At 41.5% G+C, this 16,820-nt stretch overlaps 1 protein-coding gene across 1 annotated transcript in view; it reads left to right on the forward strand.

The window, feature by feature from the left end:
* NID1 (nidogen 1) overlaps positions 1–16,820 on the forward strand; it is a 96,514-nt gene that overhangs the window by 66,887 nt on the left and 12,807 nt on the right. The window contains exons 13-17 of the mRNA XM_019526827.1: positions 206–424; positions 1,094–1,266; positions 3,282–3,408; positions 13,074–13,245; positions 16,065–16,222. Coding sequence (XP_019382372.1) covers positions 206–424; positions 1,094–1,266; positions 3,282–3,408; positions 13,074–13,245; positions 16,065–16,222 — 849 coding nt within the window. The remainder of the gene's footprint in view (positions 1–205; positions 425–1,093; positions 1,267–3,281; positions 3,409–13,073; positions 13,246–16,064; positions 16,223–16,820) is intronic.

Here is a 16,820-nt window from a genome sequence, read left to right on the forward strand (position 1 = left end):
ACTTGATCTTCCAAGATACGACTTCAGAGGGCTTGTAACAGTTACATGTTACTTTAATGTGCTTCTTAATATGCTTCTGCTGTGTAATATGCTTCTTCTGCTGTTCAATCCTGCAGCTGGTCAACTGTAAAAAAAAAATACAACAAAGAGAAGCATTGGATTAGATTAGAAATAGAATTATTCACTATGTCTTATCCTTTTGCAGAAGTGGAGAAAACCAAATGCCAGCATGAACGAGAACTGGCTTTGGGCTCTCTCATCCCCAGAGGGTCCAGACCTGTTGGTGATTTTATCCCACAGTGTGATGAATATGGGAATTACAAACCAACCCAGTGCCATTCCGGCTCTGGGTACTGTTGGTGTGTGGACAGTTATGGGAATGAGATTGATGGCACAAGATCTGGTCCAGGAATCCGACCCCCATGTAAGTTGCTGAAAGACTTATCTTCCTTCCCCTGATCTCTTCATTAGGTTTGGGTGTTTCACAAACATGGGACTCAGTCACACCATTAAGACACAGTGGCACACTGGAGTGGTATAAAATTGTACTGTCTCAGGGAGAAGCATGCCTATGGCTACACCTCTCCAGGGGCTACAGAGTGCTTTGTTAAGCCATGCACAGCACTGCATCCAGCCAGTTTTTCTGCCCTTTCTGTGAGCAGGTTGGCTATCATCCTGTCTTACATAGTCTCTTAAGCCTTAGGGGTTCATGAAGAAGCAGCTCTATCCTCTGAGGACTATAATGACTGCACATGTTTTGCTGTTACCCCAGGGCACAATAACAGCCTCCTTATCTCCTGCTGCCAACAGGCAGGGAAAAGGCAGGTGTATTTTTCAAGAAAAGAAAGCAATCATTTTGTAGGCTCAGCAAAAATCTGAGATGGAAAATCCTGGGTCATCTGCTCCCCCTCCCTGCCAATTAAGAAAAACTTGAGAGCTGCTTGACATTTCTGGTTGAACTGCTTTATTAGTGTCCGTGTAGAGGGCTGTTTCTTTCTAAGAAGCTTGGCTCCAGTTGTCTGTTGTAGGTTATGCCTTGCCTCACTGTATTTTTATGAGTTTTTTCATCTGTTTTTCATCATCTATCAACAAGGTCTGAGCACAGCTGCTCCTCCAGTTGTTATTGGGCCCTCTGTTCGACCAGATTCAATTCCTCTGCCCCCAGGAACACACTTACTCTTTGCCCAAAGTGGAAAGATTGAACATGTCCCACTGGAGGGGAATAATATGAAGAAAGCTGATGCAAAAGCTTTGCTATATGTTCCAGTAAGTATCTGTTGTATATACAGTGACCATGTGTGCTTTGAAAAAAATGTCACCTTGGTCAGTGAAGAGTGAATTTATGGACTGATGGATAAAGCCTCTGACATAACCATTATTTATGTGAATCCCCAAATTTATTAGGCTCCACACAAATTTGGTGTAAGACATCACTAATAAAGAATACCAAAACTGAGGGTTATTTATAAAGGAATTTGATTTTTTTGACAAATAAATGTGTCCCTCATTTTGTTCAAAAGAGCCTCTTAAAGCTTAATGTATGGGAGTACTTCACCCCCATCCTCTTGTTTTCATTGGCTCTCTTTCCACTTCCCACTCCAGTATAAAACTCCAAATTGCTCTTAAAGGTTTTCCATAGATTGTGCTTTTCTCTCCCTGTCCCCCCCAATGCTGCCATCTGTCTTCATCTCTTCCTACTCTCCAGTCAGTTCCTTACACTCCTCAGATTCAATTTTTTCTGTCCCCTCTCCTGCCTGAGCCCAATGGGTGGTAAACCTTTTTCCCACACTGTTCCCCACTGTCTTGAAAAGCTTCTTTCTATCCAAAAGAATCCCTGATGCTTTTCAAATTCCACTCTCTTTTCCTGGCCTGTGACTCTTTAACTGTATGCTTTTTTATTAAATGGTACAATCTGACTCCTTCAACTACCCAACTTCAGCATGTTAATTTGTTCTCCACAACATTTGGCATTGCATTTTTCATCACAGCTCCAGTTTGTTTATAATGGCACCTGCATCTAGTATTGTAACTGTCCCATTCCATACAATAATAAACTGTAAATTGTAGATAATATACATGACCAAGTACAAATTTGGTCAGTCACATTGACATAAACACAAGCACAGAAGTGGAAATTCTTCTTAACTGGCTTGGTTACTTACACTGCTGGGTCTGAAAAATCTAATGAAAAATCTAATTAAGGCTCTCCAGCAAAGGGCTTCAAAGATAAGATACAACTCTGAGTTTGATTTCTGATTAATGTTGCACCTATTTTTTCATCCTGCTACCAAACAAGATTTCTAAATTACAGAGATGTGTTGGTGAGGAGAGGCAGCAATTATGCTACAATATGCAGTTCACCCTATAATATTTAGTATTATTGGATGGGCCGAAATATCATACATAAATCCCAAGTTAATGAATATTTTTGAGAGATTTTCTAAAGGGATCACTGGACTCGTTCTCTTCTAATCTGCCAGAATCTTATCTAAGGCATCACACGAGGCAGACTCAGGAATGCATACAAAATGATGAAAGGCCTGCTGAGAGTCCTAAATAAATGCCACCAGAAAGATACTTTAAATCTAAATGTGTGATAGTTGTTCTCTTTTCTTCTATTCTAGATTCTCAAATGTATGTCTGCAGCTGTTCAAGAGAAAAGTTTTTATTTTAAATCAAAATAATATAGATAGTAAAACTAGAATTCTGTTTTAATAAGTCACGTGTATGTGTGTGTACACACACACACACACACACACACACACACACACACACACACACACACACACACACACACACACACACACACACAGCCTATTAAACCAGAACTCTAGTTTTACTGTCTGTATTTTACTATCTGTATTTTATATTTAATGATTTATCTCAGACCAGTTCACAGATTGTGAAAATACAGCCTCTTTTGGTAAGTTTTGGGAGAAGGACAGCAGTCAAACATTGCACAGCACAGTGTATAACAGTGTTTACAGTGTAAGGAACAGGAGAAAGAAAACAGCTCTTAATGAAGACTGCATGTGTGCCTCAGTATTCAGAGAGGAAAGTGTGGGGACACCACTGAAGAGCACTTGCACTCAAATGAGTGAGAAGTACGTGTGTGTGCGCATGCGTGTGTATGTTGACTTGAGTCAGTGCTGAATCTATTCGTTTGCCCACCAGGCCCTTATCTTTAACTCTGCCCATGCACATAATTCAGGCATTTCAAACTTGGTGCTCTCACCTGTTATAGAATTTGAGGCTACAGTAATTCTCTTGTTGATTTACAGGATAAAGTTGTTATTGGAGTTGCATATGACTGCAAGGACAAGATGGTTTATTGGACAGACATCAGTGGCCCTTCCATCAGTCAAGTCAGTCTGCATGGTGGGGAGCCAACAGCCATCATCAAAACAGGTAGCAAGATAGCTTTCTTCCTCACAGACTAATGTCTAGCAGTGTTTGTAAGACCTGGCATACAGCAGCATTTAACCAAGTCATGGCTCTGTTCTACCACTGCAAGGGTAGAATGTTCATAGGAGGTCAAACTGGCAGAAATCAAAGTGTATCAAGAGCCTTAAATTTAAAAATACATCTGTTCTATTACTGTTCGTTTTTCAAGAGCACCTCATGACCTCACTTCTCCTGTGCTAAGCATACTACAAACATAATAAAAGACAGTCCTTGCCCTCAAGAGCCTACAACCTAAGATTAGGACAAGGGACAAGAGATTGTCTTAAACCTGGGGGGAAGACAACATAATGAAGGTTGTGCAATATGGCCTTGAGGTGTGAGCAGCAGTCACAGGGCACCAGCTGCCCAGCTTTGCCGAACTGTTTTGTAGGTGTCTGCAGGAATGATGCTTAACGGAAGGAATTTGAAGGACAGTTTAGACTAGGTTCTTTGGGTAAATGTGATATCTTTTATTAGACCAACTAAATAACATCCTGAAAACAAGGACAGTTTTTTCATTTTAAACATACCTGCCATCTCAATAGCTAGGAGCCAAGTACAGATTCCCAGGAGATTATAGCAGCAGATGCAGGCTTTGAATAACACCACAACTGAAATGCCCATAGCCAGTTACACAACTAGATTGCAGTCTTCTTCTTTCTGTAATTCATAAAACAAAGACTTTATAGAAATCATAGAAAAGTAGGACTGGCAGGGACCTCTAGAGGTCATATAGTTCTACCTCCTGCCTCATTCCTATCCAAACCATCATATAAAAATCTATTACCTAATGTATTAGCAAAACTACACAGGCCACCCTATCACACAGACACAAAGCACCCTAACCTGCCACAGGTAAAGCACGGGGACCACGCCAACCAAATCCTGCTGCTGCAGAGGTTGTTAAAATGCACTCTAGAGATCCAAGGAAGAGGGCCATACCCCCTCCTCCCATGTCCTCCTTCTCTTCCTCCCCTACCTCACCTCCCCAGAGGAAGGCAGAAACCATCACTTTTTGTACCAATCTGTCTATGAGGTAAAAACCCAAATATGGCAATTGATCTGACCATGAGTGAGGGGCAAGAATCTCTAGCCAGGAATCTCTGAAACTGAAATCTCTAGGTGTCAGTCCCAGCGGGAGCTTTGGCATTGAGCACTGGCCACAATCCCCATCCTTGGCTGCAGACAGCACCCAATGCTTCTGAGGAAGGTGAACCCTCCCCACGACCCCTGTCCCACCCCACACAACACATGCAGCAGCAGGAGGAGGAAAGTTCCATCCTAGCACCATGTGACCTTCCTGGCACCCATGCTTATCCAGTCTCTTTTGAACCCTGCTATTGATGGAAATTTCACAGCTTCCCTAGGCAGTCTGTTCTACTGCTTCACTTTTCTAACAGTGAAGTTTTTCTTGATATCCAATCTAAACCTACTTTGCTGCAGCTTCAAGTCAATGGGGATGTCTACACATGCACTTTAATGCGCAGTAGTCTATTTTAATGCACATTAAAGCATCACAAAAAAAGTGCTCTTTAGCTAATGCACATTAAAATAAGCTAATACACATTTTTCTAGTACTGACAGAGGTACTAGATTTAATACCCATTACCCAACGTACATTAATGCGCACATCTACATGAGATCTACAGCAACGTAGCATCGGTGGGCACAAACTGTGACACTGACACTAAAATAACCATGTGCTGCTGGGACTGCACAGTACCAGTGGGTACTGCACAGTCTTTTAGTACTTGCTAAAGCTAAAGCAAGTACCAAATAACTGTGTAGCACTAAATGACTGTGCAGTACGACATGCGCAGTCAGGGGCATGTGTAGACTCATCCAGTGAATGTGTAGACATGCCCAATGGTCCATGTACCACTTTCTGCAGTAAGAGAGAAAAGGTGTTTTCCTCCTTTATGGCAGCCCCTCAGATTTTTGAAGACTGCTATCATATTCCCGCTTACACACCTTTTTTGCAAGTTGAACATGCCCATTTCCTTCAGCCTCTCCTTCTAGGACTTGCCTTCCAAGCCCTTTTATTAAGTTGGCATAAACAGCGATAAAAGTGAGGGGGAGGAATCCCCCACACACACCCAGCCATGCTTCACCTCCACACACCCCACAGTCACCCCACAAACCCTATACTCCCCCCACACCTCTGCAATATACAAGAGTAAGACTTCATTTTGAGCGATTATGCAATCACCTCTATGTACACCATGCAAATGCACACAAATCAGGACAAAAATATTTTTTTTAAATAAAATTCAAATATGTTATTATCAATGTTTGATATTTAGTATATATTTTGTTTTTTTCCGATTCCAAGATGGCAAACCCCCTTCCCAAAAGGAGTACTTCTGGGGACAAGGGGAGGGACTTCCTATGGCAAAGGTCAGGGGTTAGGAGGCAGGACTTCTGGTTCCAAGATGGCAACCAGGGGGCAGGGCACATGTCAAGGGGTGAGGCTACCCTTGCAGCCCTTGACAGCTCACCAAAACTCTTTAAGCAGCCCTCCAGTCAAAATAATGGCCTGCCCCTGACCCAGAGGGAAGTTATAGCTCCCTCTGGTGGTGGCAGGGGCTTATTGTGGGGCCCCTGGAAGAGAAAGCAGTTTGCTGCTGTCAGCAGCAAATCTGCTCCCAGTTCCCTATATGTGTAGATGCCTGCCCAGGAATGTTTGGTTACTCATGAGTAGTTTACGGGTGAGTAAACAGCTCCCGGATCTAATGCACATGTAGATATACCCAAACAGTGTTCTAAGTTACTGTTTGACAACATCAAACTACTACTACTTTAATTCCAAGTTCCTTACACAAGCAAATGGACCTCTCCTTGTGCTCGGAGAGTGACAGCAATCATGTTCTGCTGCCTCCTCAGTTGGCATTGTTAAGGGGAGGAAAGAGGTTCTCTGTGGCACTTCTCAGACAACACAGCAACTCTCACCAAGACATACTTTGTAGCTTGAGGTCTGAAATGCTCCTGAGACTCTTTCCAGTCCAAGACTGGCAATCTCAGATGCACTGTTAGGCATTTGTCATTATCCTTTGCCCTTTTCACTGCAGATTGGTTGGAGGACCTATTCCTGCTTTCCAGTGTTTTAGTTCAGAGAGCCAGAGTTCTCTGTTGTTCTGGTATGCAGATAAGTTAGGAGGTGAGGGAGGCATAACACAGAATATTAACATGCACCATTGTTATTGACATAGTGATAAAGTACATAGTGGAATGAGCATGGTATTGGAGTGACTTTGTAGAAACTATTTTCATTTAATGAACTGTACGTTTCAAACTCTTCCAATGTGCCTTGTGTTCTGGAGGCATGTAATACGACATCAGGAATATGTGCCAGGAAATGCAGTTGGTACCCTAAGTACAGTGAAGTGTGGTGTTGTAACGAAGATTCATTATTTGTTTACTGTAGAAGCAGCATATCTGTCCAAAGACTGAGCCTGTTGCTGATGCTGTCTGTGGCACAGACTGCAATGTAGTGTCAGGATATCCCAGGCAGCTTCAAATAAGCTTGGTGTGGGGGCAGAGCACTGAGCAAGCTTACTTACACTGAAGGGTTGTTTCCTCAATCAGGTATCTGAATGGGCATTTCCACGCTGGGTCTGGCTAGCCAAAGTTGAAATGTAAAATGGCAGAGGTCTTTTTCTCTTCCCAGTCTCAAAAGACACTTTAGATGATCCTGTTTTGCTTCTGTATTTGTCCTCCTTTCTATGCACTCTAGCCGGCTGTTCCAGTCTGCACACACTGTTTTTAGAGTGAGCATTATTTTTCATTAACATTCCTGTGACTGGAGCTTGATTTGTTTTGCAGGGGCATGCTTTATTATGGGGCCCCATCCAGCTCTCATTCACCTCCGCAGCTGCATTGCCTGCGGAGGCTTCAGGCTCCCCAGGTTCCACAGCTGCAGAGGCTATTCCACAGGGAGGCTTTCTCCTTTGTTGTCCTTAACTTGAGTGATATCAGCCCTACATGCCTGCACAAGCCTGTCCCTTTCCCAGAGGCAGAGTCTGTGAGCGAGTCCAGCCTGACAGCAGTATACCAGGAATGCAGGCATGCCGCTGGGAATGACTGGTGAAGTGGGGGAGGAGATACACAGAGCCTGCTTTAGTATGCTCCCTGACATCGTAGCTGGGTCCAGGTTCCTCAAGCTGATTGTCAGTGAGCCAGGATAGATATTTAGCTAAGGCCCCACAGCCTCTTTGAATCTCCTGCCTGGGAGCTCAGAATGGAAATCTGCCACAAGGGCCTCCTAAGAAACATTAGCCATTGGTCTCTAACCCTCTGCCCTCTCTGACTCCCCATATGGAGTTGGGAACATCTTCCTCCTTCCCCCACTTGCAGATAATTAGAACAGAATTTCTCCCATTCAGCGTGTAGCCCCCAAAGCAAGGTAGTGCCCTCACCTGCTGTCCTCCAGAAGAGAGGATGGAAAATAGTTATGTTGTTTGTAGAGCAGGGAGCAGATTGATGTGTGCCCTCTACCCCTGTATAAGTTCTGTGCAGATCAGAGGTAATGTCTATACAGGGACACTCAGGAGGGTCCAGGAAAATCCAGGTAAATGTGTGAAATCAGTGCTTATGAGTTGGTATGTGTTCAGTCGCTGGAAGCAGAGGACTGATTTGCCTTGCAGAAAGGATGTGGACAAATTGGAGAGAGTCCAGCAGAAGGAAACAAAAATGGTTAGAGGGCTAGGGAACATGACTTCTGAGGATAAATTGAGGGAACTGGGTTTATTTAGTATGGAGAAGAGAAGGGGGGGTGGAGATTTAATAGCAGCCTTCAAGTAACTGAAGGGTGGATCCAAAGAGGATGGAGCTAGAGTGTTTTTAGTGGTAGCAGGTGACCAAACAAGAAGCAACCATCTCAAGTTGCAGCAAGAGAAGTTTAGGTTAGATATTAGGAAAAACTCTCTCAGTAGGGGGCAAATAAAACACTGGAACAGGTTACCTGGAGAGGTTGTGGAATCTCCATCCTTGGAAGTTTTTAAGACCTGGCTAGGCAAAGCCTTGGCTGGGATGATATAGATGAGGAATGGGCCTTCTTTGAGCAGAGGATTGGACTAGATGACTTCCTGAAGTCCCTTACCAGCCTAATTTTCTATTATTCTAATGATTGTATAAAGTATATAGTTCAAAATTCATAGAAGACAAACTCCACACATTTCACCTTTCTTTCACCAGTAGTGTCTCATTCTGCATTTGACAGCTGTTTTTTTTGTGGAGGGTCACTCTAACTCTAGAAATAAACCCACACAATCTTTCCTTATTTGGTTCATTAACGGCTGATACCAGGGGAATCTGAATGACGTTGAACTGTGTTTTCATTTGGGTTAAGTTGCATGGATTTTGCGCCCCGTTCTTTTCCATGGATCGACGTGTCTTGAAGATCATCAAATAGTTTTTCACATACATTGAGTAAAGGGCAGTTTAAATGTTTTATCTATATTTTCAAAATATTTATTTTTTCTCATGCTTCATTTCTGAGCTACAAGCCATTGAATCCAAAGTAATAGGTCATTATCTGCTATTTCCTGTTGCTTTTGGAACAGATAACTGTCCATGGAGAACTATGCACATACAGCGCTAAAACATATTTTGAAAAACCCTCAAACTCTCTACAGAAAACCTGGAACTGGATGTAAATTCCATCTACATCACTATGATCAATGCTATTAGCACTTTGGAAACTGGTCATTAAGGTTGATTAACCTTTTTAAGTATTGCACTACCTAAAACTTAAAACATCATACATTTGTTGTTTTCAGAAGGATGAATTGTTTTCTTTCCTTTTGTACTGCCAAGTTTTAAAGATTTGCAAACCCAGCCCACATCTTTGCAAAGTCCATTTATTTTTCTAAAAGCCTAGAACAAAAATCTTACAAACAAATAGTAAATATTTCTCTACTCTATTTATTTTCTAAGACCAGGTCAGAGTTTGGCAGGTGTTACTATTTTGTGATTTTTTTTAAATGTCTTTTTTTACTAAAACAGTTATCTCAGAATAAGCCACAGTATAGACACATTCATTCTGTTTGTGGAAAATGAAGACAGTATGTGAAGTATTTTTTTCTGAACAAATACCATAAGCATGTCAGGTTATCTTTATGATATTAACTTGGTATTATCAGGTTATCAGACCCCTGGATCTATTACTGTTAAATATTTCCTCAATGATTTGGAGGATAGAAACAAGTGCAGACCAAGCTGGGCAGGGTAGCAAACGCTTTGAAGATAGGATGAGGAGTCAAAAAGACCTGGATAAATTGGAGAAATGATCTGAAAGTAATCGGATGAAATTCAGTAACAACAAGTGCAAAGTCCTGCACTTAGCATGAAACAATCAAATGCACACATACAAACGAGAAGATGACTGGTGAGGTGGTAGTACTGCAGAAAAGATCTTGGGGGCTGTAGTAGACCGTAAACTGAATATAGGTCAACAATGTGCAAAAAACCCAGTAACATACTTGGATGTATTAATAAGAACATTACCTACATTCTCCTACTCTGTTCAGCACTGATAAGGCTTCACTTAGAGCAGAGGTTCCCAAACTTCTTCTTATTGCATACCCCCTTCCAGATTAACCAGCTGTCTGCATACCCCTACCAGGGTATGTTTTATGTGTTAACCCTTTAAATGCCATATACTATTATAATTATGAAAATTAAATCCACCATCATACAATTTCTCCCCCAGAGATGTCTTGCATATCCCCAGGGGTACACATACCACAGTTTGGAAACCTGATTTACAGGGAAGGATTGGGGGAACTAGGATTATTTAATGTGGAGAAGAGAAGAGTGAGGAGGGATTGATAACAGTTTTCAAGTACAAAAGCTGTTATAAAAAAGGATGGTAATCAATTGCTCTCTCTGTCCACAAGGGGCAGGACAAAAAGGAACAGTCTTACATGGTAACAGGGAAGATTTAGAATATTAGGAACTTTCTAACTGTGCAGACGGTTACACACAAATGGATTACATAGAGAGGTCATCACCATCATCGGAAGTTTTTAAGTACAAATTAAACAAACGTTTGTCAGGGTGATTTAGGCAAGTTGACCATGCCTTGGGCAGGGGGCTGACCTATAGGGTTCCTTCCAGCCCTCTTTTTCTATGATTTTCACCTGCATCCTAGGATATTAACCTAAGAAGATTGTAATGGGGGAAACGCACAGGAAGCAAAAGACTATGAGAATAAGGTTCCCTGAGAAAGCAGTGGGAAGTAGCTGTCAATTGGGGAATACTCTTCTGCTTCCATCTAGAGCAGAATGAGAAAGGAATCCTAAGCTTAAAAGTTGCTATGAAGGAAGTAAAGGGAAAAAATCTATTAAAATGGCTGTTTAGGAAGCAAGGGAAGAATGCCTTTGAGAAGCCATGACTGTTATCATAGGGAGAAGTTTTTCTGCTTACTTCTTTGTTAGTAAGTGCAGATCTATTTCCTTGATAGAAAAGCCGCAGTAACCATGATTTGTTTTGTAGTAGCTTTTTACCCTTGCCTCTCTTTTTGTCTTACCTTTGTTTTCCTAGGACCTGATCTCAGGTTCATTAAAGCTGGTGAAAGCCACTCTACTCACTAACAGTGTGTGGATCAGAATTCAGTAGACACTGGCTGCATCCAGACATGCAGACAATTGCAGTTTGTTGCACCACAGACCTCTTTATGGTGCCACAGATTGCACACTTGGAATGTTTAAATGTGCCTTGTGCTGCAAATTTGCAGAACGGGGGAAGAATTTGCTACTGGAAAATCCCAGTAGCAAAGAAAAGCAGCATGAAAAAAGTGGTGCAGTGTATGTAGAAGGAGTATGCACTGGCTGACATGGAGGCTTGGCCCTCCCAGGAGACCACTCCTTTAGTTGTCCCCGGCTCCTCCAGCACACTGGGAGGAGGAGGAGTGGGGAAAAGGCAGTTTCCCTGATGTGGGGCAATTTGCCCCACACCAAAGTGCATGTTGCAAGTGCACGCTCCTGCATGAGAGGACGTGCCCTCTAGGTGCTTCTACACGTGCAATTAAGGCAGTGCAATAAGCTCTGGAGCAATTTGAGCTGGAGGAACTGCTCCCAGGCACAGCATCTATACGTGTGCCCAGACAGCAGCAAGTTGCATCAAAACAAAGCAGCTCCAGGTTGGCAGAGACCATGGGGGGAGGGTTCAGGGTGGCAGCAGAGAGCAGCAGAGGGGCTGACTGGGGCATGAGGTTCAGGCAGGAGTCTGGCCCTTGGCTAGCTGGGCTAACCAGACAGTATTTACACCTGCAGTCAACATCTACCCGGGCATTTGATCATACATAATTACTCCGTCGTAAGATAGTACTGTCCCCAGCAGTACTGTCTTATGGTTGGTTTAATTAGTTTACTGCACCTTAATACCAGCACACGTGTGAATGCTGACACTTTGCAATGGAGCTAATTAGTCGACTCCACAGTATAGCATATGTGTAGATGTACCCTCTGTCTACCAAATCAGGCACTGTGAAAACCTTGGTTAATTGATAACGAAATGTGTACAGAGGCATGAAAGCTGTGGCTGTTGCATGCCTTCTGTGTGAGACAGCTGCATCCAGTGCTCAGTTCAGTAGACTAAGAATCAGGAAACCTAGCTTCTGTTCCTGACTGCTACTGATCTGAGACAGGGACCCTTGTTTGGGCCTAGCGATCTACAGGTTTCCCTTGCTTTATGCAGGTTCTGTATGTGCAAATTCACTCATATGCAATGACCCTTTTTATACCAAAAATCTGTTATACACAAGGTAAATTCTTCTTATGCGATCGGTGTAGTGGAAGCCTGCAGTCATCTGCTTTGTGCAGTGCATTGTGGGAGTGACACACCAAAATATAGTCTCCTATTCGTATCTGTGCTCCTCACTCGTCTGTGACGATAGATGTGTGGTGTCTCATTGGGCCAAGTGCATGGTTGGGATAGACACAGACAAGCTTTCTGTAGTTGCCATCCCCATTATGGTAACATTCATCACCACCCTGTGCTTGTGTGTAGTGTATGCTGTTGGTGAGTACCAAAATCGTCTTGTAAAAGTGGTAGAAATGGGTCTGGGGCTCAGTATAGTAGAGGTCTTGGAACGTATCCCTATTTGTTACATTGTAAAGTGGGTTCCCTGTACACGAATTCGAGTTATGCGCCATTTTCCAGGAATGCATGTACAGCATAAGTGAGGGAAACCTGTATTTGGAAAAATGCTTGAACCCATGTGGACCTACACAGTTTTCAAGCCTAAGACACATGCATGTCTATTTATTTTTTAATTACTTTCTAATTACTTTCTGCTGTGATGAATAGTCACTCTTCCTGCACTTTCTAGCTGTTAGATTTGCCATGCTTAAGATGCTGACCAAAGATCTTACCTGTAAATGTGCCTACTTTGTAAGTGAATTCTTTACATTTACATTTTGTAAAGCAAAACTGGTGTGATTATTTTCCATAGTGTTAATATCCCAGGTATGAAATTGCCTGTTGTTAATTGCAATTGCACTGAAACTATTACAAAGTATTTAGGGAGAATCTTACTTTTCCATCTGAAATAGCTGTTAAGTGTTTGGGATTTGTATATTATGAAAAAACACGTTGTTTGAGGTTTCATTTTCTTTAATTGGTTCCAGATTTGGGAAGTCCTGAAGGAATAACAATAGACCATCTAGGTCGCAACATCTTCTGGACTGATTCGCAACTTGATAGAATAGAAGTGGCACGCCTGGATGGTAACCAGCGTCGTGTGCTGTTTGACAGTGATTTGGTGAACCCCAGAGCTATTGTAGCAGATGCTGTGAGAGGGTATGTAAATGTTTTATAATGTTAGAATGATGTTATAGCCAGGAAGATCCAGGATATATGTGTGGTGTCTCATTGGGCCAAGTGCATGGTTGGGATAGACACAGACAAGCTTTCAAATGCAATGCATTCTTCTTGTCTGAGGACAAAGCAGAGAGATAGAAGATTAAAAACAGTTTTCAGGACTGAAAATTGGTGAAGAGGGAGATTCCCAGAGATAGCAGATGAAAGGCTAGCTAGATTAGTAGAAGTTCAAGACCTTTAAAAAAGGAAGAGGGTTATTATCTTCTCTAGTATAAGCAAAGACTATCTGAAATCGGGCAGATTATATAACCTGCCACAAAGTCAATATCAGTGTAAATGTTGTGAAAATGCTCTTCTTTGCAAATAAAAATGTTTAAGTTTATATATTGAAAATTTACACTTTAGGCTGCCTTGAAGTGTAGGAGTGGCATTATCCTGTATTCAGTCCTAAAAATCCAACTAAGGAGTTACATAACTCTGACTCTTATTGGAAGTAAAAACTTCTGCCAAAATGCCAATTAGATAATAGAGTGATAGAGATAAATATTGCATGAAAAGCTGCTTTCAGCACACTGCTCACATTGAGAGTGGTTCCTTCCTTCACAATATTGCAAGTTAATTGCTATAGTTAAAAATATTAGATTAGAATATTAGAGTAAGCTGTTGCTGTTTTTTGTTTTTAAATGGCAGGTGTAGTTTCAAAAATACTGCATGGCTCCTTCCTGAATTCAAATAGTGTTAGGCACATGGATGTTTTTGAAAATCACAATGACTGTCTGTGTCCAACTTTAGACACTTAAATACTTTGAAAACCCTGTACCTAAAATGTTGAAGTGAAATAGTCTTTTTGGCTAATGAAACTGCACTGGAGTGCATAAAATTACACTTCTACTGTACCACCTGGGCACATAAACTAGAGAGTGCAAGAGAAAGAAACAGGGGTGGAATTTTACCACTGAACAGCTGTTCTCTGGTAGCTCCCTGTTTGTGTACTTTTACCTGCCATAAATGAGAGCAGACCTTAGCAACTTAGCCCTCAAAGAAAGTGAGGTAAACTACTGAGGTTTGGCTTTTGTCTACCATGGATTAAAAGTGTGCTCAGGAGCAATAAACACAGAGTAACTTCTATACAGTACACCTCTACTTTCTTTACTGCAAACAGAATAGTTGTATGCATATGTCCTATTTGTTTGTGGAACTGGAGTCACATTTTAATGCAGTTCTATTCTGTGACTCATTTTTTTGCCAAGTATCAAAGGAAAATTAATGTTAATCAAGAAAAAAGTATGTAATATTAAATTTAAATATCGTGCTAATGCAGGGTGGGTTCTTATTCATATCTGTTCTTGTATCTTTTAATTTCTATTGTCAAAAATTAATTGTCCAATTATATGGCTACTACCTGGAAAAAGGGTTTTTTATCCAAGTGCTTAATTTCTAATAAAACTGAATGAAAATGAAGAGCCACTAAAAATAGTGCTATGCAAAACACATGCAGTTTTTCTGCAAAGGACAATGACTTCTCAGCCAAGGCAGCAAGAATTTGATATGTTTATAAGTAAGAATCAGGGAATGAATCATGGATTTCTCACTAGAAGGAGAATGAGTCTTTGGAAGGAACATCCTCTTTCCAGATGTTATCTGAACAAGATTTGTGATGAAATCAACAAGTCAGTGACAGTTAAAGCATGCAGATGTTTAAGAATAAATAGTGCACTAATTTTTCTCATTCACATAAAATGTGGTAAGCTTGTCTCATCAAGTCAAGTGCTGAGGGTTTGGAACAGGCTTCCCACAGAGGCAGTACCCTGGTACCCAGAGTCACCCACCCTGGTGATCTTCAAAAAGCATCTTGACGCCCACCTTGTTGCAGTCATATGACCATAGCAGTCTTTCCTGCCCAAGTGCAGCAGTGCTGGACCCAGTGATCTTAAGGTCCCTTCCAGCCCCTAACACCTATGAAATTGTATTTAACTATAAAGGGAGCTGAGCCCCTTCTCTGCTCCTCTCCCAGACTACCTAGAAGAATGGAGTTTGGGAGGTGGATAAATGTAATTGCACAAGGTGCACAGCAAAACATGTGTAATCAGAGAGACAGGTATACAACCGGATTCACGCATTCTTACATATCTGTGCAAAGCATCATTGAAGTGCTTTATCAGGACTCCATGTGGGTGTAAAAGTCTGCCCATGTGACTCTGCTTACCAACGTAGATCTCCCACATAGTTTTCCTTACTATTCAACAAAGTGCTTCTTCAAGAAGACACGTTAATTAGCAACTTCAGGGAACATATCCAAAGCAGCAAAATAGTGAGTAAAAAGCTGATTTAATGGTAGTTATTGCTATATGGTCTCATGAGAAGCCTTTTTTGAGGCAGCAGACAGTGGTTGGCAAGAAGTTGACTCTGCAAATATTCTTCCTGAATTCACATGGATTTAACCCATAAACATGTAGCAAATGTTCCTCCTTAGTCAATGTAGAAATAGTAGGCTGGAGGACTCCATAAAGAAAAGAGTAACTTGACTAATTTTGTATGGCTGACATGGAGGTTTTTATTTGGCACCTGACAAATCAGCTCCTACACAATTCAGGGACATCGTGTGTTTAAGGTGTTGCTAAATTTGATACAGCTTCTCTATATTTCAGGTATCTTGTATCAGAGCTACATATACATCTTCCTCCTATTTTAATTACTTCTCCTTGCTGCTTCGTTCTTCATTAAAGGATTTCCTCAGTTAAAAATAGTAATTTGGTTTTGGTCATTCAGTTTAACTTTTGCATTTCTTCCTCATCCAGAAATCTTTACTGGACAGATTGGAACAGAGATGCTCCAAAAATTGAAACCTCATACATGGATGGCACAAACAGAAGAATTCTTGTAAAGGATGATCTTGGATTACCAAATGGGCTGACATTTGACATTTACTCATCAATGCTGTGCTGGGCAGATGCAGGTAAAGAGAGATTCCCATAGTGCAAATTCAGAGCAGACTCAACACTGCAGACCCCTGCAATGATGCAGTATGACTCGTGAAGCATGCACGGAGTTCTTTGGACTTTCTTTTTCTCAGGCTTCAGAAATATACCTCAGAGTCATCCACTGCTTTTATTTATTATCTCTTGCTTGAATTCATGAAGAATATGTTTATGTGCTGTAGGATTCCAGTTCTGAAAGGAGAAAGCTCTAGGAAGGCTATAGATTTTCTTTTGGGTTTGCTGTAAACAAGCTTATTTTTAATCAGTATTTAACCCCTAGTTTTGGAATTTGGGTCTTGATGGATTATTAATGCTTTGGGCCAGAAGAGATAGATAGTACAGAACCTCAGGTCAGAATCTTTCCTGATAACAAAGGCTGTTAAATTTCACCCACTTATTACTGCCAAACACCTGTTATTGGCTAACACATATCTTCCCAAAAGTCTTCTAATTTTGATTTGAAGATGTCAAGAGAGAAGAATCTGCCATATCCCCTGGTAGTTTGTTCCAGTGGTCAGTCACCTTCGCTATTAAAAATGTCTGCCTTATTTCTGACTTCACCTCCAGATTGTAGTT

The sequence above is a fragment of the Gavialis gangeticus genome, unplaced genomic scaffold, assembly GCF_001723915.1.
Source record: "Gavialis gangeticus isolate Ggan-Ray unplaced genomic scaffold, GavGan_comp1, whole genome shotgun sequence".
Taxonomy (NCBI): domain Eukaryota; kingdom Metazoa; phylum Chordata; order Crocodylia; family Gavialidae; genus Gavialis; species Gavialis gangeticus.